This window comes from Oreochromis niloticus, linkage group LG1, assembly GCF_001858045.2.
Source record: "Oreochromis niloticus isolate F11D_XX linkage group LG1, O_niloticus_UMD_NMBU, whole genome shotgun sequence".
Classification (NCBI taxonomy): domain Eukaryota; kingdom Metazoa; phylum Chordata; class Actinopteri; order Cichliformes; family Cichlidae; genus Oreochromis; species Oreochromis niloticus.
The window spans coordinates 39,418,610-39,438,055 of NC_031965.2; the positions used below are offsets into that span (position 1 = coordinate 39,418,610).

A 19,446-nucleotide genomic window follows, 5' to 3' on the forward strand; every position below is an offset into this window, starting at 1 on the left:
CTGTTCATCTGGACGTAGCGTTTTGTGGGAGAAACGTTTCGTCACTCATCCAAGTGACTTCTTCAGTCTGTATCAGTGTTTTCTTTTACCCAGATAATTACGCTTGGAGCAACCAGTCAGTGTGAGTGTACACAAGCACTGATAATAATATTGCAAAAGGACTGTAAAGCGAGCCATCACAGCTTTTTATTGATAAGAGTTCAAAACGTATCAACTGGATCTCGTGATCAGGAGTCATCAGGAATTTCGATTCGTCGCTCAGGACATCACCTCTGTCAGAAAACAGAGGGCGGGTCTGAGTCACCTGTTCAGCAACAAAGAGCAACTTCAGTTTCACCAGCGGACGTTTTGCACAGGTGGCATCTTATCGCAGCATCATGCTGGAGCTCCTCAGAGCGACCCATTCTGTCACAAATGTTTGTAGAAGCCGTCAGCATGAGTAGGTGCTTGATTTGAAACACCTGTGGAAGTGATGGAACACCTGAGTTAAATGATTTGGACAGGTGAGTGAATGCTTTTGGCAGAGCAGTTTAGTTTTACATAAAAATAACTCACTCACTGTGAGTTAGAAGTTTCCACCAAAGCTTTCATCACATGTTCGGTTGCTCATGGTCATAACCTCATACGGGAGGGTAGCTCACAATGGCCATGTAGTCCATCTATAATGAGTAATTGTAGTTATAGCGAGAGACAGGAAGTCTCTATCTGCTCCTCTAATTTTGTCTAAAACTGCAGCCTGACTCCAGGAGGCTCCACATGAGGCCTGGCGTATTTAAACACATTTACGGCCGGACGTGACCCTCAGCAGCCCTCTGAGATGAACGTCACTGATGTGGGTTTGCTGCTAACTGCAGCCGTGATTTTCTGGGCTGCAGATCTGAGCCTGATGCTGCTTCTTTGAAAAGCTTAATGAGTCAGACTCAGAGTGTGATCCATCTACTGTCTGTTTATGCGATTAGAGAGCCCAGGCCTTTGTGCAGCACTGTCTGCTGATGCTGTATGTGTTTCTGTGCAGGCTCGTTTTTTTACTGCTTTACCTTGTTACGCTCTGATCTTCATTCACATGAATGAAATAATGCACATGAAATACAAATATAACTTCCAGCATGAATCCAAATGAAGCCGACTCTAAAAATATCCCAAAATTACTCTAAAGATGCTAAAGCCCGGTAACGCTGCAGACCAGCACCTGAGGAATAACGGAATAAAATAATCAGAGTGTGTAATTCAAGCGGAAAACTACTGAGAACTGTGAAGGCCTGAGAAGTGTACAGTTTTAGGACTGAGCCTGTATCAGTGCAGAGACCACAAAGTATGACACGAGTCCATAATTACACTGGCTTTGTGAAAAGTTTTGCATTCAGCCAGCTCCAAACGTTTGGACCATAACGTGTCTCGTACTGTATCTCACTTTCATTTGGAAAGTCTGTAATTACTCCACATAAATAAGACACATGTTCCACCATGAGACATTACCGCAGTTTAACTGAGGCTCAAATAGAGACAGGTAGAAGAAGAGCTTCACACAGAAGGAAGTCTCTCAGTTTGAAAAATAAGCCAATAATTTAGACAGTGTCTTCATTAATTAATGCCTATCAAATTTCAGAAATTCATTCATCCATTCTCTTCCGCTTATCCATTTCAGGGTCGTGTAGGCGCTGGAGCCTATCCCAGCTACCATCCAGGACGGGTCGCCAGTCTGTCACAGGGCCTTCAGAAATTCGTCAAAAGAACCCCCTCCCCAATATCCGCTTTATAACCCAGCTGTTTGTCTTGATGTCATAACGTCTATTACAAAAAAGTTGGGACTTTTATAAAAGTACATAAAACAGAATGCAAATCACAACATATCAAACTTTTAAACTGAAAAATGAATTGAGTCAAAGTTTTAATAAAAATGATGAAGACAGTAGCATGACTCTAATAGTCTCCCAAACATCTGGGAGCTCTCCCGTCCTCGGTGCTCATGCTCCAGATGTTCTGGGCTGCTGAAAGGTCAGGACTGGGCCGGGTGCGTTCACTCAGTTGAGTGGGTAAAGCGAACATGTTTGGGACGCGGCCCGCCTGAGGAGGCTGGAACAGGGCGTTTCCGCGCTGAAGGGGACGCGGCCCGTCTGGTTCCTGTCTCGGTCATATGTCGGGGCTCCTGGTGCTCGCAGCGGCGGTTCGCGGTTCCACAGACAGAGAGTTGAGGGTTCGAGCAGCGGGTTGTCCGGGTCAGCTGAAGCTCCCCAGCAGCGGAGAGGATGCCGGCGGTGTCTAAAGGGGACGGGATGCGCGGACTGGCCGTGTTCATCTCCGACATCAGGAACTGTGAGTTTGTCTCCTTCACCCTGCAGCTAGGCACGGCTAGCCTCTGTACCGCGGGGACCTCAGGGAACACGCCCGGGGGGGGACTTCGAGCCCGGGGTCAGTTTCCCGCCCCTGCCGCCCTCATTCTGGGCACATTTACCCCGTTAAAGTGGGATAAACTCCCGCTCAGAGCTCAAACCTCCCCGGCTAATCAACGCTAGCTGCTAGCTCGGAGCTGCTAACGTCACCGTGTCAAAGGGCGTGGGCCGCCGTGGGGAGATAAACAAACCGTCACTTTTTAACGGCGTGAGCTGCTTTATCAGGCCAACATGAGCGGCTCAGTGCCGCCTTAGCCGGTCGAAAAAGTCGGTGTGTAAAATCTCCGTGCCACCGCCTCAGTTGGCGTTAGCTGGAACTAACGTTAATCGCGAAAAGTAATGCAAAACGGTAATCTGAGTACTCGTGAAAGAGCGAGAGTAGTGTGGTGGTGCTCTCCAGGGGGTTTAGGGAAAATCAGCAGCGTGGAAAATAAAAGTTTGAAATGAGAGCGTGTTCGTGGGCAGGTACAGGTGAAAGGTGAGAAACTCGGGTGAGGCCGAGGCAGGTAGACATTCCCCGTGTTTCTGTTTGCTGATCGTGGGAACGAGTTACAGCTACAGTAACTGAATCAGCTGCTGTGTGACGGTACGACTCTGCTCTGCGGTACCTGCATGATGAGCAGGCCAGTGGTTTTTGGCCTCTTTCAGCATCCTTACACTCTGTGATGTGAGTCTGTGCTGCCGCCTCTGTAGAAACAGACACGTTTCACGTCCGTGAGCGTTTATACCGGGACATGAGAGAGAGATGACTCTCTGACCCCTGACCTTAACCCAGAAACACTAAAGTCAGGTGACTTTCCCCCACACTTTCGCCCACATGGTCCTTATGTTGCCTAACATAAGGACCACTAACATGCAGAACTGCATGTTAGTGTTCTGGGTGAGAAAACAGGAACGCGGCCTCAGAGCTTCCTGTTGCTGCCCCGACACAAACCGTCCTGACTCTGATTTTATTCTGCAGTGTCCCAGCTGCTGCTGCTCTGCTGGTTTTGTTCATGCTGGTGTTTCAGGGTGACCTATTCTGAATCCACCACAGCAGCTTACTGTGATTCACAGTTCAAAATAAGCCTTCTGTATTTGATAGTGCAGCTGATTCAGTCACAGCTGATCTCAGGCCCTCTGTGTTCATACAGCTTAGACTGTCAGTGAGCGCTCCCACATCCACTCTGCTCCCTTCACCTCTTATTATCCGGTCGATGTGAAATGTTGGTGAACGCTCATCAGGTTATAAATCACGTTCTTCACAACAAAGCACATGAAAAATGTTCCTACTGTCACAATCAGAGACCGGACTTAAAGATGGATTTAGCTGAAAGGTAAATCTGACACAGACGTGTCTTCAAACATGCAGCAGGGGGCGACTCCTGCGGCTGCAGAGAGAAGTCTGATTGGATGGAAGTCTGTGAGAAAAAGAGGCTCCAGCTCAGCTGATCTGAGCTCAGTAAACACTGTAATGATGATTTATGGTCTCAACCGCTGGTTTCGGGGCTTGCTGAACAAAGCGTGATGTTCGGTTTGGAAGTTTTGGTCACAACAGAGCGAGAAAGGAGCAGGAAGCAGGGAGGATTAGCTCTGTGTGATCCTGCAGCGTCATCAGGTCTACGCTTCAAAAACGGGCGGCCTGAGGTTCCTGCTTCTGGGGATATTTTCTTAATAAAGTAAAGATATGTCACTGCTTTATCAGGAAGCTGTTATGTTGTAGTGTGCGATTGAACCTGGACGCCACATTCCTCAGCGGCGGCGACCTTTAAAAAAAGGCAGGATGTTGTATTCATGAGTGATCACAGCTCTGTGCATGCTGAATAATGCTGATCTGTCTGCAGGTAAAAGTAAAGAGGCCGAGATAAAGAGGATAAACAAGGAGCTGGCAAACATCCGCTCCAAATTTAAAGGTAGGTGATGGAGAAACGAGCTCGCCGAGTCACCTGACGTGCTTCCTGCTTCCTGTCCTGACTGCTTTGTGTCGCCCTGTGAAACCTCACTGACTCTCTGGTTGCTGCTGTTTCTCCTGTTGCCACCTGTTCCTTGCTGCCTATAATTAGTCTGCTGCAGAGAGGAGGCGATATGCAGGCAGGGAGTGTCCACATAGCGCCTCCTCTCCGCCCTCTCCACCCGGCATTCAGGCCTCTTCACTGTGTCCACATGTCTCTGCAACTGTGCTTCTTATCCATGAGGTACTAAGGGTGGCGTAACACTCTTTCTTCAGGTTTATTTGATGATGATGTTTCCAAACGCCTAATTAAAGCCCAGTCATGCAAAAACAGAGATTACGTGTGTTTGATGTTGCACTGCTGCAGATCCTGAACCTCCCACTCTCACTGGGTTTGGATTATTTGACTAGATTTGAATCAGACAAAGTCCACCTGCTCTTTTCTCCGAGCCTCACCTGTTTGGAATAAAATGCTGCTGTTTATCACATAGACAGTAAAGAGTGTGTGTGTGTGTGTGTGCGTGCAGGAGACAAGGCGTTGGATGGCTACAGTAAAAAGAAGTATGTCTGCAAGCTGCTCTTCATCTTCCTTCTGGGCCACGACATCGACTTCGGGCACATGGAGGCCGTCAACCTCCTGAGCTCCAACAAGTACACGGAGAAGCAGATCGTGAGTGTCGGAGCCGCTCGGCTGCCATGTTTCAGGGTTATCACGGGCGAGCCAGAGCGTCAGGACAGCCCCCTCTCGCCGCTCTGGCTCTGCTGCCTCACAGACGGCTCTGTGGTCTCTGCTTCTGGGTTGATAAACACATTTTATGTTGGTTCCAAATGTTTTTATTGCAGTGCCGCTTGTTTCCCCTTCGCGGCGTCCTGTTTTTTTTGGGTTTTTTTCCCACCTCTAATGAAGCAGACTGTAATAACCATGTAATAACAACTTTACCAACAGTGTTCTGGATGAGAGCGAAGTGAATCGGCTCAAATCATTTCAGCTCTGAGAGGCTAGATTTTATTTCCAGCTGTGATTTTAGGCTTCCAGCGATCATGAAAGAAGATAAAATGATTATTGCTCTGCTGTAATTTTCTCTGCAGAGCTCTCATTTAGTTTTGTCTCGAGACCAGCGCGCCCTGTCCCGTCTCTAAAAGCCCACACTCACTGTGGTCGGATCGCTGGCTCAAACAGAGCTAGCTGCCTTTGACTTGAGCTCTCTGAGCGTCTGTGCTGAGTTTCGGCGGGCATCCTTCCTGCTGAGCATCAGTCACTGGAGGCGGAGCTGCATGCGCCATAGGTTATAAACTCATCCACTGTGTAGGACCTCACCAGACTCCACTTAAAGTGTATGTGACAGAAGAAACTACAAGAATGTAAATTTACCGAGTTCTGCGACGGTCCACCCTGTGACCCTGACGTGGGTTAGCTGTCGTTAATCAGCTCCTGATCAGTTTTATTTCATTGATCAGTTTTTTGTTACCTTCTTCAAAAACAGACGTAAAAGGAAACGAGTGAGCGTGTGGAGGCTGATCATTGTTACAGCACGGCGTGGAGTCCTCCAAAGCCTCTTAGAACTACTGTTCAGTTACACAAGTAATCCAGTAAAAATACTTTAAGCACGAGACTAACATGAGTTTGATAAACGACGATGATCGTCAGTACAGCAGATTCGAGAGTTGCTGGGATCAGCTGATGTTTTGGTAACAGAGGCCACGCCTCCAGCTGCTCCGTGTGGGGGGTGGTGACGCTCCGGCTCTTCTGTGTGTGTTTGTGGATTTCCAGAGTCGGAGAGAGATAAAGAATATCCTGTTCCTGTCACGTGACCTTTGCCGTGTCTCCTCCTTTCAGGGTTACCTGTTCATCTCAGTGCTGGTGAACTCCAACAGCGACCTGATCCGCCTCATCAACAACGCCATCAAAAACGACCTCGCCAGCCGCAACCCCACCTTCATGAACCTGGCACTGCATTGCATCGCCAACGTGGGCAGCAGAGAGATGGCGGAGGCGTTCGCCTCGGAGATTCCCAGAATCTTAGTGGCCGGGTTTGTTCTTAAACACGTTTTAGCTTCAAGCGGCTCAAAGTCCTTTAATAACAGTTTGTTTGTGTTGGTCATGAATCTGGTTCAGGGTCAGCTGTGGGCGCCGGCGGATCGTGAGAAATATGACGTTAATTATGTAGATTGTTGCAGCAACCAAATCCAACCTGATATTATCTGAGATTGCGCTGCTGTGGCCTGAAGCGCAGCCCCGTCACTCATTACACATAAATAAAGCCGACCCCATTACACAGTGACGATCCACGGACTGCAGGCCGGTGTGTGGATAACAGGCCTTTATTGGCCTTTATTGGCATCTGCACATGAAACAGATGAGCAGGCAGATGGATGGATAACCCCCCACACACATCTCCATCCTTCCAGTCGTTACAGACAGATGTCTATCACAGGCAGAGCCGCACAGCTGTCTCAGTCACTCACAGCTGGAGTCAGCACAGGCTGTTATGGGCTGTCGGCACTTTGGTAAAAGTTTCCAGAAACAACCTTTAAAAGTGATGTTATAGATGATGATTCATGTTCAGACTTGGAGTGAAACACACATGTTGATCTTCTGTTTGGGCCTCAGCCCAGTCTGACACTTAATCAGGGAACTAGTTTTTGGAGGAGGAATACTCTGACAGGGAAGTGGGGCCAGTGTTAAAACTCAAAGAACAGCAAAAAAAAATGCAAACCTCATCCTTCTGGGCCGGACTTCACTGGAAGTGACGGATATTATCTCTACTGGGAACGAGCGAGCGAGGCTCACGAGTGAATTATAAGAAAACAGCGATCGTGATGGATCAGCATTACTGAAATAACACAGAAGAGTTAGTGTGAACAGTCTGAGCAGACTATAAGTTTAGGACTGTATTCTGATGTAGTCTGATTACCAATGAGAGGATGCGTGTGGGCGTGTCCTCGGCTGCTCGCTGCTGGTTTTCTTCCTGTTTGGTGAACGCGTGTCGCCGTTGCTTCTCTCAGGGACACGATGGACAGCGTGAAGCAGAGCGCAGCTCTGTGTCTGTTACGGCTCAACAGGACGTCGCCCGACCTCGTGCCCATGGGCGAATGGACCGCACGGGTCGTCCATCTGCTGAACGATCAGCACCTGGTGAGACTCCGCCTCCTCGCTGCGAGCTAAATACTATATTTATCGTGAGAACGAGCCGATCGATGTGATGTCGTAGTTTAAACCCCGCCCTGAAACGCTGACTCTGCCTTTCTTTATTTCAGGGCGTAGTGACGGCAGCCACCAGCCTCATCACCACTCTGGCCCAGAAGAATCCGGATGACTTTAAGACCTCCGTCTCACTGGCGGTGGCCCGGCTCAGCAGGGTGGGTGTCCGTGTGACCCTCCGCGTCGCTCGGCTCAATAGTAAACCAGCGGGGACGTTAACCTCCTTCCTGTTTGTTTAGATCGTGACGTCGGCGTCCATCGACCTGCAGGACTACACGTACTACTTTGTGGCTGCCCCGTGGCTGTCCGTCAAACTGCTGCGCCTGCTGCAGTGCTACCCTCCTCCAGGTACGGCACACACGCCCGCTCCTGTTTGCTGCACACACGCTAGTCCACCACGAATAAGTAAAGGTTTAAGAGGCGTAACCGTGGCGACGGGGCTTGAAGCGTCTGGTTTTCTTTGCAGAGGACGCCGCGCTGAGAAGTCGTCTCACCGAGTGTTTAGAGACCATCCTCAATAAAGCCCAGGAACCTCCGAAGTCCAAGAAGGTCCAACACTCCAACGCCAAGAACGCCGTTCTGTTTGAAGCCATCGCCCTCATCATCCACCATGACAGGCAGGTCATACATGAGGCGGGCTTTATTTATCCACAAGTGTGGGGGGACTTCAGTCACAGCACCCGAGAAAACAAAACCGTCAGTTTGCTTCCACATGTGGGCGGGGCCAGAGCCTAGCACAGCTGTCATAGGGTTCCCGCCTCTCACCCTAAATAAAATTAAATAAATTACACTATAACAATAGAGCAATAAAATATAACAGCAATCTGGTTTGTGTGTAAAATGTAAATACAATGCAGCGCGTTGCCATGGAAACCAGAACAAAGAGCTCAGTAAGTACAAATTTAACTCAAATACAAATTAAAAATAAGTAATAAATTAAAAGTACTAATTTAAGTTAATTGTTGAAAAACAATATAATGCACTGCAGAGCTCAGTAAGTTAACATTGAAATATTTAACATTTTAAAATGGTTCAAATTTAAATGTACAAAGTAAAAATATGCAAAAAGCTCAACGTGATAAAATCAGATTAAAAACAAACAAACAGCACAAATATCAGATGATGTCAGAGCGCAGGGCTGAGCGAGCAGATGTTTAGCTGCTGTACAGATGTGCTGCAGTGTAGAGACGTGGTTCCTGGGCCCGGCTCACACTCCTGAGACCCGTAGCTCCGGTCGTCCTCGGACGTCACGCTCATCGTGTTCGGGTGTCGGTATTTGAGCCTCACGCTTGTCCCCCGTTGTCTCCCAGTGAGCCCACCCTGTTGGTACGAGCCTGTAACCAGCTGGGCCAGTTCCTCCAGCACAGAGAAACCAACCTCCGTTACCTGGCGTTGGAGAGCATGTGCACGCTGGCCAGCTCCGAATTTTCCCACGAGGCCGTGAAGACGCACATGGAGACTGTGATCAACGCTCTGAAGGTGAGTCTCCCTCAGCTGGACGTCAGTCGTCCGTTCCTCCTGAACTTGGACAAAACTCAAAGGTTTGGTTCGGTTGAATCTTTGAACACTAAAAATTAGTCTTGCGAATAAGTCTGACCTTTACTTTGAAATTCACACTTGCTTCCTGGTGTGTATCCTGTGCAGACGGAGAGAGATGTGAGTGTTCGCCAGCGCGCCGTGGATCTGCTCTACGCCATGTGCGACCGCAGTAACGCCAAGCAGATCGTGGCAGAGATGCTGAGCTACCTGGAGACCGCCGACTACTCCATCAGAGAAGAGATAGTGGGTCGTGATGTCAGCACGTTTCGCTGTTCGCTTTAAGCGGTGTGAGCGCTCTTCTTCAGCCTCTGGCTTCTCTTCCTCAGGTCCTCAAAGTGGCCATCCTGGCGGAGAAGTACGCCGTGGACTACACCTGGTACGTGGACACCATCCTGAACCTGATCCGCATCGCTGGGGACTACGTCAGCGAGGAGGTCTGGTACCGCGTCATCCAGATCGTCATAAACCGAGACGACGTCCAAGGTTACGCCGCCAAGACCGTGTTTGAGGTGAGCCTCGCTGTTGTCCCTGAATGCCACCGCTACAGAGCTCACCGCTGTTTTAAGACTTCTGCGGTGAATCTTTGTCAAGCCGGCGCCGCTGCCAGCTTCATGCTCACGCGCCGTTTATTCGGCATGTGGTCGCACGGGGACCCGACGGCACCGACCCGGCCAATCACAGTAGCTGCAGGCTGCACTGGTGTGACGTGTAGTTATATTTGCAGGGAGCAGCGTGTCGGGATATGGCGCAGATTTAACCCGCGCTTCTTTTCCCAGCAGACACGTTCAGAGTGGCTTCAGTCTGTGATCATGTGATCAGGTTTTATTTTGTCCGGACGTTTGGGTTTCTTCTTTAAAGGCTCCAAACGGCTGTACGACACGCACAGTACGACAGACGGAGTTTAACTGACTCGATTATTGAACACTGAGTGAGATCCTCACTGGGTGGGTGGGCTTAAAGCTCTTTGATTGGTCGGTTGGATGAAAGAATCCTTCATAAACGCAGCTTTGATCCTGAATGTGTTTCCGGCCCGTGTGAGTGGTTCGTTTGTGTCTTCTACCCGTCTCATGAAGTCACTTCCTCTCTGACCTGCAGGCGCTGCAAGCCCCCGCCTGCCATGAGAACCTGGTGAAGGTGGGCGGGTACATCCTGGGGGAGTTCGGTAACCTGATTGCTGGTGACTCACGCTCCAGGTACAAACCACACCCACAGCTGATCGTCACAGTCCAGGGGATGTTTGTCTGGTCTCGTTGTTATTTGAGATTTTTATTATAAAGAATAATAAATCTTTGAGCTCTTCTCTCATTCTGGACGATTTTGTGACAGAATAGGAAAAATGTGCCTGCAGACTTTAGGAAACATGTCATTTATCAGCAAAGCTGATGTGTTGCTGCACTGCTGCCTGATGCTGGTAGTCTCTGTATGTAGGGTGAACCATGACACGCTTTTATAGCCTCAGCTAATCTGATGTTTTGCCTTAAACTGCTCGGAGGTTTCACCGCGACTCTGTCTCCTCTTCCTCAGCCCTCTGGTCCAGTTCAATCTCCTCCACTCCAAGTTCCACTTGTGCTCTGTGCCGACTCGGGCGCTGCTGCTGTCGGCGTACATCAAGTTCATCAACTTGTTTCCAGAAGTGAAAGCCACCATCCAGGACGTCCTGCGCTCTGACAGCCAGCTTCGCAACGCCGACGTGGAGCTTCAGCAAAGAGCCGTCGAGTACCTGAGGCTCAGCTGCATCGCCAGCACCGACATCCTGGTGCGTTAACCCCCGCAGGGAGTCATCCCCTTTATAAGACCCACCAACGTGGGGACACCTGCCGTGAGCTAGCACTGATGCTAACTGACTTCCTGTTTCTCTGCACAGGCCACCGTTCTGGAGGAAATGCCGCCGTTCCCGGAGAGGGAGTCCTCGATTCTGGCCAAGCTGAAGAAGAAGAAAGGACCCGGAAAACTGCCAGACATGGACGATAGTCGCCGCAGCGTCAACGGCAACACGGAGCACAGCGAGAACACTGACACCACGAACAAGGTAACCACAGATGCAGAGCTGTGATTGGCTGCTGTGAAATCTGCCCGGTACCTCTCGTCAGCTGTTTAAAAGCCTGCAGCAGGTCGTTATTACAGTCTGCATGCACAGGCTGCCTTTAGCAGCTTTTCCTTTATCTTCAGTCTGTCTGTCCATCTTCTTCTTCACTGTTGGATGACCTTCTCCCTACTGACAGGCCCCGCCCCTCCTCCTCTGATAGGAACATGGTGCTGTCAGCCTGACTTAGTAAACAACAGAACAAGCTGTGCTGATGAGCGCGCTGCTCGACGATCAGCTGTGAATCGATTCATTGGTGAAAGCAGAGATTCAATCCTAGCAGGAGGGTGTAGTTCACACCTCCACCTGTTCTCATTTTGTTTTCTCGTATCTGTCTTCCAGAGCTCCACCCACTCTTTTACGGATGTCCTGAATCTAAACTCCGCCCCCTCATCAGGAGCCAATCTGCTCATTGATGTGTTTTCCGAGAGCTCCGCCTCCCCTGCAGCCACAGAGGTATCGGAGGAGAACTTCCCCAGGTGAGTGTTCGGCAGCAGTGACCTGCACTGATGTTTCTGTGAGTCTGTCTAGTCTCTGTGGACGAACGTTGGTCCTCTCAGCGATGCTTCAGCTCACTCAGGTTTGCAGCATTGGTTCATGCACAGCTCTCTGAAGGCTGAGGCTGGACTTTGGACCATTGCTGCAGCTTTGCAAACAGCCATGAACTCTGACCTTTCACATGCTAACTCAGGCCTGTAGAGACGGAGCTCTTGGGTTTACCGTGTGACCCAGGGTGACTGTGCGTCGATGGAGGCGCTCACAGCGCTGCAGAGTCGGGCTGTTTCACACGTCGTCCACGAGGATGCCCGTGTAAATCTGAACGTGACATAAAAGTGTCGTGTTGTGAGTGATGCAGCGCGCCGTGTGTTAGGTTTTGTTAAGCTGCGGTGTGAAGCAGGCAGGTTGCACGTGACCTCGGCTGTGTGCGTGAAGTTGTGTCACGCCTGCTGTTTGCACACCTTGAATCAGACGGTGTGAAAATCTCAACATACAAACTGTTGACAGAAATGTCATCATCGCAGGTTTCTTTGCAGTGTGATGCATCCCGCTGCTGCAGAGAGACTGAGCCTGCACGTCAGAGCTCTGATAGGAGGTTAGCCTCTGACATCACCGAACGCCATGTTTACCTCTGTACGCCGTTGTTCCTGTTCGGCCTCGTTGGTAGTGATGCGAGCCGCTCTGAGATCTGCACAGGATGAAGTGAATCAACAGATCACTAAACTCTGAGCTGTGGGCGTGACCGAGCTTTACCGCCATGCTCGGCCTCACCATGATGTCTCTTCTTCATACAGACGTTTCCTTTGTGTAACCGTCGTCACGTTTTCCTTCTTCCAGGTTTGTTTGTAAGAACAACGGCGTGATCTACGAGAACCAGCTGTTACAGATCGGGCTGAAGTCTGAGTACCGGCAGAACCTCGGTGAGCAGCCGCTCATTAAATCCTGAGGAATGAATCGAGGTTTAAAAAGCACAACCTCCTCCTGCCAGACTCAGACTAAAATCTTGTTTCAATTATTTTTGTCTTTTGTGTGAAGCTCTGTTATTATTGCTGCCTGACTTTGATGGTCATTCGCAGGTCGCATGTACGTGTTCTACGGAAACAAGACGTCCACCCAGTTCCTCAGCTTCTCCTCTTCAGTGAGCAGCAGCGACGCGCTCAAGTCTCATATCCTTTCATGACAAGCCTCGTAATTCTGCTTCAGCACAGCGAACCGGAGCACGAGGAGCTCCCACTTCAGCTCTGCATGACTCAGAAAACCACTCGGGAGGCGAGGCGGCGCTGGAGAGGGTTGGGCAACGTTAACATCATGACCCCGGTACCAGCAGCGTGCAGACCCTCTTTAAATATTTATATTCTGTTTTCTACAGAAATGCATCCGACTCTTTAGCATCTCTGTGTCTGTGGGCGTGGTGTCCTGTGATGACCACGCCCCCCTGAAACAAGTTCAGAAAAACAAATGTCGGCAGGCAAGTGAAGGAAAATCCAATCAGAGCTGATTTAAAATGCTGTGACATCATAATATCTCCAGAGCGATCAAAGACGTCCTGGTGGGTAAAACGCCCGTCAATAGATCTACGCGCTAATGTGAGATACCCGCTGCACTTCCTGTTCCATCAGAGCTGTGGAAGCTGATGGCTCCTCTTCATGCACCGACTCTGAGGCCTTTCTTGTCTCTGCCTGTGTGTCCACACCGAGTGCTGGGTTTGATGCTCGTGACTGCAGACTCCTGCAGGGGTCTCACCTGTAAGGCAGAGGTTCCCACACTGTGCTTAGAGAGTTAGCAGCATGCCATTACTGCACAAAAACCTGTGAATGAGTGTGAATGCATGTTTACTACCAGTCCTCTGTTTGTACTGTGTGTCTGTGCACTCACAGCAGCACATCAACACGGCCGTGAGTAACAGGGTGCAGGTTAATAATTAAAAAAGCATGAAGCTGACCTCTGAGTGGAGCAGACTGAAACACCAGAGCAGACGAGCCACAAACCTGAGAACGCCGTCACAGCCGGTTTTGTCCCAGAGGAGTGAGGCACTTTAAATGAAGACGAAAAAAATCCTAATAATACAGTAAAAACCTGTCAGCTGACTGCAGTGCTGCAGATACTCTCGTCACACGCTTGCGCTTGCATCTCTGGTGTTAGTGTTTGTGTCGGGGGACGTCCTGCGTTTAAAAAGAATAAAATCCAGCTGAAAGTTTGATCACAGATGTGTACACACAGTAGTACACTCAGTACTCTGAGTATACCCCGTGAGTATCAGGAAGGCTCACTCAGAGGAGTTTGTGTCACTGATGATGTGGACCCCTGTGACCTTCAGTAGAGTCCTTAATGGTCGTGTCCACAGCTGAACATCCACCCGAAGGCGGTCGACCCCGTGATCGAGGGCGGAGCTCAGATGCAGCAGATCCTAAACATCGAGTGCGTGTCAGACTTCAGCGACGCGCCGGTGCTCAACATCCAGTTCAGGTGTGTGCGTGTGCGTGTGTGCGCGCGCTCACCTCTGTGTGTGTGTGTGTGTGTGTGTGTGCGCGCGTGTGTGCGTGCGCGTGTGTGTGTGCGCGCGTGTGCGCGCGCTCACCTCTGTGTGTGTGTGTGTGTGTGTGTGTGTGTGTGTGTGTGCGCGCGTGTGCGTGCGCATGTGTGTGTGCGCGCGTGTGCGCGTGTGCGCGCGCTCACCTCTGTGTGTGTGTGTGTGTGTGTGTGCGCGTGTGTGTGTGCGCGCGTGTGTGTGTGCGCGCGTGTGTGTGTGCGCGCGTGTGTGTGTGTGTGCGTGTGTGTGTGTGTGTGCGTGTGCGCGCGCTCACCTCTGACTGTGTGTGTGTGTGTGTGTGTGTGTGTGTGTGTGTGTTCTCACGTTCAGGTATGGTGGGGCCCTGCAGAACATCGCTGTGAAGCTCCCCGTGATGCTCAACAAGTTCTTCCAGCCCACAGAGATGACGTCGCAGGACTTCTTCCAGCGCTGGAAGCAGCTCGGAGCGTAAGCACCGCTTTCACTGATCAATACGCCGATCGATGGTCGATCATTGCTTTGATTGAAAATATTTCAGCCTCTGACTTCGAGCGCTGACACCAAACATTTGTTCTGTTTTACGTCTGATCGATCTGAGAGAGCTCGGGTGTGTTTCTGTGAGGAGCTTTCAGGATTGGATAACGGGTCACGTAGTAATCGACGACTCGTTTTCTTCTGTTTGTCCTCAGTCCTCAGCAGGAGGTCCAGAAAATCTTCAAAGCCAAACACTCGATGGACACCGAGGTCGCCAAGGCCAAGGTAAAAAAACACAAATCACTCTGACTGTAAACAAGTTTTAGTTCAGTTTTATTTCCGCAGCTAAAATCACAGCAGCCGTCACCTCAGGGTGCTTCATGTCGTCAGGTACAGTAGCGAGCTGTTTGTGCTCAGGTGCCTGAAGTCTACTGACACCTAGTGGTCAGATGTTACCTGCTGGACTTTTGATGAGGATGAAGTCATCCTCTGACCCTCGGTTCAGGTGTGAGCCACCTGAGTCATGCAGAACAGCCACAGAGTTACACAGTAATATAGCTGTTTTATAGCAGTAATCAGATTACAGCGTATGCTCTTCAGGCTGTGGAGATCAGACAAACGTGATCAGGAACTTTCGAATTGTCTGAATTTGCTGCACAAAGATCAAAGTTGAGGTCACTCGAGGTCGGCACACAGGTAGCAGAGTGAGGCTCAGGTGTGCCGACCGCGAGACCTGCGGGCGTGCAGAGACGCTGACCGAAGTTTCCACGTTTATTCCCACTGTGTGAATATGAAAACGTATTTTTCTCCAGATTTTAGGTTTCGGCGTCGCTCTGCTGGACGGCGTCGATCCCAATCCTGCGAACTTTGTCGGAGCGGGAGTCGTTCACACGAAGTCCACTCAGGTGGGCTGCCTGCTCAGACTGGAGCCCAACATGCAGGCTCAGGTAAAGACACACACACGCGCACACACACACACACACACACACACACACACACACACACACACACACACACACTCTCTGCGTGCAACCCTCACCTGTGTGTAACTCTGAGTGCTTCCTGTGCAGATGTACCGCCTCACGCTCCGGACCAGCAGGGACTCGGTGTCTCAGAGACTCTGCGAGCTGCTCTCAGAGCAGTTTTAGACTCTCGCCGCCTCTCACACCTCAGCTCCTGTACAGTGTAAAGTCTTTTTTATTTTTCTTGCTTTACATCTGAATGAATCCAAATGAATCCAAATGTATTTTTGCACACAGCTTTACTAATCACACTGCTTTAATCGTCCCTCACTGTGAGCGCCTCGCTGCAGGTCCTGACTCTGCCGCCGGAGTCTTTCCTTTTAGACAACAATCGCACCAATCGCACGCCTTCAAACCAGAATCGCTCGATCAGAGGTCGACGTCGTTTACCTCGGGAGGAAAAGCCGCAGCTTTTCTGTCTTTGGTGTAACAACGACTTCAGATGCTTCGGGCGATTCTGCTTTTGCACATAAATTTTACACGATAATTCAGCAAAGACAAAAAGTCCTCGTAGAACACTAGCTAGGATCTTCTTATTGTGCTGGAGGTCATGAGGTCATAAGAGCACACCTGTTCTTCTTCTTGTGCACCTCTGAACCGGTTGGCTCGATTTCAGACACCAAACGGGAATGCTGCTCCTCCAGCCACGGATCCACGCTTCCCGTTTGGAGCGGGACTTCCAGGGAGCGATCTAGGAATCGGCAGCAGCTGCAGAGGTGAACAAGGAGACGGCTTTGTAGGTTTGAAGGGGACGTTACCCAAAAGTCATTCTAAATTAAAGGTGGACCTTGACCTCGCCTCGTTCTTACCTCCAGACGGTCGAGTCTGTGAATGTTTGTTACTGAGAACATAAATGGCCTTACAAAGAGCCCCAATCACTGCCTCACACACTACGTTTGCCTTAAAGCTTCGATGATTCAGAGCACCGCTGCACTCTTCACATTTCTGTCGCTCATGTTTGCTGAATCTCCTGCGTTTGTGTGACGTGTCCTCATCCTGATCCGCGACGGCACACGTGACGAGTACAGAGCGAGCGTCCACGCGTGGAAACGGCAGCAGGCTTCAGCTTCACAGACGTCGATGTGACAGAAAAAAACGCCGTTTCTAGTGTTTACGCCTCACACGGCGCCGTCACCGTTTCGGCTTCATTTCTGCAGGTTAACAAAAAAGTCTTCATCGTTTTAAAGGAGACCGTCAAACGCCTCACCTGTAGTGCCTTCAAGGTGAACTCTGTTCAGCCTCTTTTACACCTGTGCCTTCATCAGCAGAAACGTGCTCTGCTGACCCCGCAGCTCGCCCCCTGCTGTCAGCACACAGTGAGCCAGGTACTCTGATTACTGATTACAGAAGCTCTGATGACTTTGCCTCTGCTGACACATCAGCCTTTGTGCTAAACATTAGAGATGTTGGAGGAACAGCCCTGTACGCAGCAGGAAGCAGTTTGCTGAGCCGGCAGGTGAAGCCTGGCTCGAGGCTCTCCCGGCTGGTTTGAAGGCTGCAGTTTGGCACACGTATATAAACCAGAACTGAACTACAATGTGAGTTTGAGCTTTTAGGAGACGATGAAATGATGGAAAAAAAGTCTGAGCGTTGGTCGGCCCAGCAGGAAGCTCTCAGGGTTCGTCCTCGTTACTGCCCATAGAGAAGTGTTTAATACCACGGGCTCAGTCGTCATGGCTTCACCTCAGAGCGAGGAAACAAACTTTCAGGTCTGACCTCACGCTGTGGTTTCGAGCTCCCGCCTTCGTAGCTGGACGTCCTCTCAGTTTCTGTCCTGAAGCTAATCTGTAGACGAAGTCTGCGGCCGACCCGGTGAAGCTCCGTGTGGCGGCTCAGGCCGAAGCAGCCGCTCGTCGCGTTTCCTGAACTTTACGTCTTTGAAATCCGCCGTCGCTCCTGACGGACGCTCGCGCTCAGTCACGTGTGCCTCGCTGAAGGATCGCGCGGCATCGAAGCAGAAGAAATAGCTGCTGATGTCACTGTGATGTCATTTCAACATCCAAATGTGTTTTTACAAATAAACATATTTTACAAACTAACAACCTGAAATCTGCTGTTTTTATTCAAAACGGAAAAAAAGACTCCTGGTAACTCGATCTCGCTTCACTTTAAATAAAAATAATAATAAAAATGTTTTCACATCTTCAAAAGTGTTTTTATAAATGAAGCTAAAACTTCACAGCACTCAATCTGAGGAAGTGTTTGAACATGAATATCTGATTTTATTTTCCTTTTTAAATTGTTTTTTTCAATTTTTGCAACACTTAACTTTGTGACCAAGCATTTCATCTTAATCAGGATCAGTCATTTGGGACAGATGTGTTACTAATGTTTGGGTACTGACCAGTTAAAATAAGAAATCAAGTCTGTGAAGTCCCATTTTTGAGCACGCACTAATAAAAAAAACTTCACGTAACAACAGACGACTAGTGAATGATATGTAAACATTTTTGTTAGTTTTTCTTAAACCACAACATGGATTTACACAATCATTTGTATGAAACCAGCCATGCAATACATGGTTTAAGACTTTAAACAGTAACTTCTCCAATGGAATACGAGTGTCCATCTCTGTCCAAGTATTGACAGCACATCCATTTTTCTCCACGACAGGAACGTCATTCTCCTGAGCAGCAAGAGTCCAAAGTCAGCCAGTTTCCTCCTTTGAGTTAAACATAATGCTGTTAGGTTATAAACTTATACACAGTTTTCATAAGGTACCTGTATACCAACAATATTAGATATAGTCTGGATGACAGCGCCAAATCACAACAACAGTGCTTCAAGGTGCTATTGTAAGGTCGACCCTACAATAATACATGCAGAGAAAAACCCAACAATCATATGACCCCCTATGAGCAAGCACTTTGGCGACAGTGGGAAGGAAAAACTCCCTTTTAACAGGAAGAAACCTCCGGCAGAACCAGGCTCAGGGAGGGGCGGGGCCATCTGCTGCGACCGGTTGGGGTGAAAGAAGGAAAACAGGATGAAAGACATGCTGTGGAAGAGAGACCGAGATTAATAACAAGTATGATTCAGTGCAGAGAGGTCTGTTAACACATTGGTCGTGTCCAAATTCATGGGCTGCATCCTCCTGAGGCCGCATTTGTAGACCGATTACGTCACAGCGACGCGCCGAAGGCTGTCCAAATTCGTAGACTCCTCCGAATGCAGCCGACAAATGCGTCCTCCTTTTCCCCGAATTTGAAGGATGGGTCGGGTGTGTCCTTCATGGCCCACCATATCCCAGAATTCATAGCGCGGCCCAGCCAAACTCCAGTTTCCAGCAATGGTGGCCGCTACTAAGTTTTAAAATTACTCTGATTAATTTTTCTGGGTCACAAAATAAACTTTTAACATATTTTCAGGCGAGAAAGTAGCTGTGTAAACTTCAAATATCTACTCAGTTTATCAAGGTATTGCATATTTGCAAAAGTGCTTCGACGTTTTCAGAGACGTCTGTTACCCACCAGCTCGATAACTAGCCGAGAGCTCGAGGGTCACTGAAGCCGCCGAGAACGGCACAACTCCCGGCACATCATTTTCAGATCACCGCAGACTTTCGCTACTCTGGTTAAACGTAATATATAAGTCACTTAGACAACCTAAAAATGATATTGTTTGGCTTTTTTCAGTGTTTTATTTGTTCATGAGTAAATTGGTTTGGCTGAGATTAAAGATATTAGATTAGATTAGATAAAATAAAACTTTATTAATCCCCCGGGTGGTTTTCACACAGCTGAATAAACGTCAAACAGAAAACTGATTAAACAGAAGTGTGAGATGGTCGAGAATTTAC

The 19,446-nt window shown here is 49.3% G+C and overlaps 1 protein-coding gene across 3 annotated transcripts; it reads left to right on the top strand.

Annotated features, from left to right (window-relative positions):
* The first annotated feature begins 1,968 nt into the window (after positions 1-1,968).
* Positions 1,969-17,686, top strand: LOC100696314 (AP-2 complex subunit alpha-2). Of its 3 annotated transcripts, XM_013275319.3 has the most exons (22): positions 1,970-2,313; positions 4,214-4,282; positions 4,848-4,990; positions 6,158-6,351; positions 7,327-7,456; positions 7,579-7,680; positions 7,762-7,870; positions 7,989-8,139; positions 8,833-9,001; positions 9,167-9,304; positions 9,388-9,570; positions 10,157-10,254; positions 10,586-10,817; positions 10,926-11,090; positions 11,487-11,623; positions 12,480-12,562; positions 12,719-12,808; positions 13,985-14,108; positions 14,503-14,619; positions 14,841-14,910; positions 15,438-15,572; positions 15,696-17,686. In XM_013275319.3, exons 1-22 carry the CDS (start codon positions 2,247-2,249, stop codon positions 15,771-15,773), a joined length of 2,784 nt encoding a protein of 927 aa, XP_013130773.1. In that variant the 5' UTR covers positions 1,970-2,246; the 3' UTR covers positions 15,774-17,686. The 3 variants fall into 3 exon arrangements, with proteins under 3 accessions (XP_025764374.1, XP_013130773.1, XP_025764376.1); XM_025908589.1 differs by lacking the exon at positions 4,214-4,282 and having other exon boundaries at positions 1,969-2,313; XM_025908591.1 differs by lacking the exons at positions 1,970-2,313; positions 4,848-4,990 and having other exon boundaries at positions 4,231-4,282.
* Positions 17,687-19,446: the final 1,760 nt, after the last annotated feature.